This window comes from Jatropha curcas, chromosome 5 (assembly GCF_041381405.1).
Source record: "Jatropha curcas cultivar XTBG-Jc1 chromosome 5, XTBG_Jcur_1.0, whole genome shotgun sequence".
NCBI lineage: Eukaryota > Viridiplantae > Streptophyta > Magnoliopsida > Malpighiales > Euphorbiaceae > Jatropha > Jatropha curcas.
The window spans coordinates 28,025,281-28,028,532 of NC_143155.1; the positions used below are offsets into that span (position 1 = coordinate 28,025,281).

At 32.8% G+C, this 3,252-nt stretch overlaps 1 protein-coding gene across 5 annotated transcripts; it reads right to left on the reverse strand.

Moving 5' to 3' along the window:
• Positions 1-624: 624 nt before the first annotated feature.
• On the reverse strand, positions 625-2,728 carry DAG2 (Dof-type zinc finger DNA-binding family protein). 5 transcript variants are annotated; one of them, XM_012227775.4, is made up of 3 exons: positions 2,358-2,728; positions 1,435-1,855; positions 625-1,341 (listed from the first exon to the last, which is right to left on the reverse strand). In XM_012227775.4, exons 1-3 carry the CDS (start codon positions 2,379-2,381, stop codon positions 1,007-1,009), a joined length of 780 nt encoding a protein of 259 aa, XP_012083165.1. In that variant the 5' UTR covers positions 2,382-2,728; the 3' UTR covers positions 625-1,006. The 5 variants fall into 5 exon arrangements, with proteins under 5 accessions (XP_012083165.1, XP_012083159.1, XP_012083160.1 ...); XM_012227769.4 differs by having other exon boundaries at positions 625-1,855; positions 2,358-2,722; XM_012227770.4 differs by having other exon boundaries at positions 625-1,846; positions 2,358-2,721.
• Between the last annotated feature and the right edge of the window lie 524 nt (positions 2,729-3,252).

A 3,252-nucleotide genomic window follows, 5' to 3' on the forward strand; every position in this document is an offset into this window, starting at 1 on the left:
CTCTTTTGTGTGTACCGAATGTAATAAGTACATGAAAGAATCAAGTTATAAATGTTTTTCTTATCAGTTCAATTCGAAAACGTACTATTTTCTAATATAAAAGGATAATTCTTTTGCTTAATCATCTCCAAACATAATATTTCAATTATATTTGAGAATGTTGTGATGAATTTATATTATCATTAACAATAAATTGCAATCTTATTTAAAAAGAAATTTTAATATCATCTTTTATTTAAAATGAAAAATAATTAATGAAAATGTCAAGAAATATTATTGTTTAGATGGATTATACGTGCAACGTTCAATAAGAATTTCCATAAAACTTCTTTTTTGTGATGCTATTTTGCAGGATATGTATAAGGTGCTTCCACATTAATGCAATTTTTAATATATTTTGAAGCTGCAGTTCAAGGCGAAAAAATGAAAAATAAAAAATAAAAGAGAGGAGGAAGAAGAAGAATTACAACATCAACAAACCCACAAAATCTCCATGATAGGTGAAAATTTATTAAGATAAAAATAATTAACTAGAGGAATAACACATTATTATAGTTGATTCAACGTCCATATTATAAATAATCTCCAAACCTAATGAAGTTTCGAATACTGCACACAGACAAATAATAAAATTGAGCCAACTCTTGAAACTTGAAACACCATCAACACTGCAAATAAGGTGCCCTAATTTGAGATAGAAGAATTTATGAATACAGTCCTAAAACCCAAACTTATATTCACGTCTTCTTCTATCTTTTCACACCATTATATATGTAATAAAGAAAGGGAAAAAAAAAAAAAAATAGAAACCCTTCTGCAGCCAAACCAAATGAGCTTCAATAATTTTTTTACACTGCTCAAAACAGTAATAATTAAAGAGAGAAAAAGAAGAATCCTATCTGTTAGTCATGAACAACTTTCAACAAGTGACCCCCCCCCCCCCCCAAAAAAAAAAAAGTGTAAAAAGAAACAAGATAAAGTAGTTTCTTGGTCTGCTTGTCTGTCTTTACCATGATCCACCACCTCCACCAAACATTCCGTTCCAATATCCATTATTGGAAGAAGAAGAATTCTCTTGCCCTTTATTTTGATGATCAACTTCTGTTGTGCTTGAAATCTGTTTCAGCTCTCCAAAAGGAAACAAAATTCTTCCTCCTGCATTTTCTTGATTAACTCCAAATCTACTACTTCCTAGCCCTTCAACTGAAAAACTAAGTGTTGGTTTGAATTCTTGCACAGGAAACCCAGATGAAGAATATAGAGCGTTTGAATCTGCCATCGGTGTTGGAAGAAAAGAATTCAAGCCTCTTGAAGCAATTCCAGTTCTTAGCAGTTCCAGAGCTGAAGTATATGAAGAAGAAGGAGAAGAATTATGTTGGTTGTTGTTGCTGATGATGTTTTCGGTTTTGGGTATTTCAAGAAAATGAGAAATACCTTGATGATGACTTTCTTGTATAGCAGGGAACGCAAGATTTAGATCTTGACCTTCATTATTCTTATTAGCAAACTGTGACATACTTGGTGGGTTTAGATCAGGAAGCTTAGACGATGAAGCTGATGATGATGCTGCAGCTGAAGACGTGGATCTTTTGTTCTTTCTAGAACCTCCTCCAACAGGAACATTTCTAAGAGATCCTCCTTCTGTCCAGTACCTTCTACAAGTCTTGCAAAAGTATCTTGGTTGAGTCAGACTATAGTTGTTGTAATAACAAAACTTAGTGTTTGTTGAATTACATCTTGGACAGTTTAATTGTTCTTGCGGTCTTGCTTTTCTCTCCAACACTGGCCTTGTGCATGTATTTGGTGATGATGATATTTCTTCCATGGCCTTTATTCCTTTAATTTCCTGAAAACCCTAGAGTCACAAATTAATTGAAATCCATAACAGGACTGCTGTTATATGGAATGTTCAAGTAAACAAACAAATAAGAACAAACAACAGATCAAATCATCAAACAAAACAAACCAGGTTTTTTCTGTTTGCTGAAGAACGAGAAAAAGGAAATAAAAAGGGCCTAATAAAAGAACAAATGATAGTAACAAATTATACCTTTTTCCTATATATTCCTTTATGAGTTCATACACAAAGCAAAAAAGGCCAAGAAAGAAAAAAAGGTGCAGGTGCTTTAATGTTTCATGAACCAAAAGGAAAAAAGAATTAAAAGTTTAAAACTTTATCCTTTCAAAAATTAATTTACACTTTCTTTCCACATGAACATCTGAACAAGAGAAGGTATAAGTCGAAAAAAAAAAGCCACAACTTTCGATCTCTTACATAAGTTAACCCTAAAGCCCTAACCAAGAAAATTAACAAATAATAGAAAAATAAACTGGCCAAAAGAAAAAAGAAAACCCACCTGCGGCCAAGAAGCAGCATCCATAAATTCAGAAGAAAAGGAAAGAAAAGAAACTGATGACTTCAGAGAGAGAAAAGAAAAAAAGAAAGCAAGAAAGCAAGAGAGAGAGAGAGAGAGAGAGAGAGAGATATGCGAGAAGAAGAATTCACCTCCTTTGTCTGCAGCTGCTCTTAGTGCAAGAAAGAATGTTTTAGATTGTTGTGCGGTGGCTTTATGTGCTGGCTCACTTTCTGATGAAGATAGAAGAGAAAAAAAGAATTAAAAACAAAAAAAGAAGGTGTCTGTTTTGACTAAACACACAATATACTAGTATAGCACTATAACCAAATTTAAGTTGGCACATTTAATGTGGGAACTTTTGTCTGATTTTAATATACTCCATAGTGGATTAAATTTACTAATCTTTTTTCCTATATATGTATTTTATTGGCTGTGGGTGGAATTATGAGTGAGTGTACTGTGGTGGGTTTTCTACTTTTTGACCTTATAATGGACAAGTCTTGATTCTTGTTCTTCTCCTGTCACCTGTTTTTAGTGTTTTCCTCAGGACCACTCATGAACAAAGGTTGTGGTTTTCTGTTTGTTTGGTTTGGTTTATCAAACAAAAGATAAGATTTCATTACTTTCAACTCTCTGCAATTTGTCAAAAGATCCTCTTTCCACACGATTATATATATGCTCATCTTTTTCATGCTTTCGGAGGCAACTTCCTATGCCTTTGCTTCCACAATAATTAGTTATATGTTTTCATTTACTGTGTAAAGGAATTTTATATCGATCATCAGTTTACCTGACCTGATCATCACCATCATCTTATTCCTTCACAGCACATCCTTGCAGACGGAATTTCATCGTTCTTTTCAAATGCTTAACTTTCAACTTAAATACCATTAAT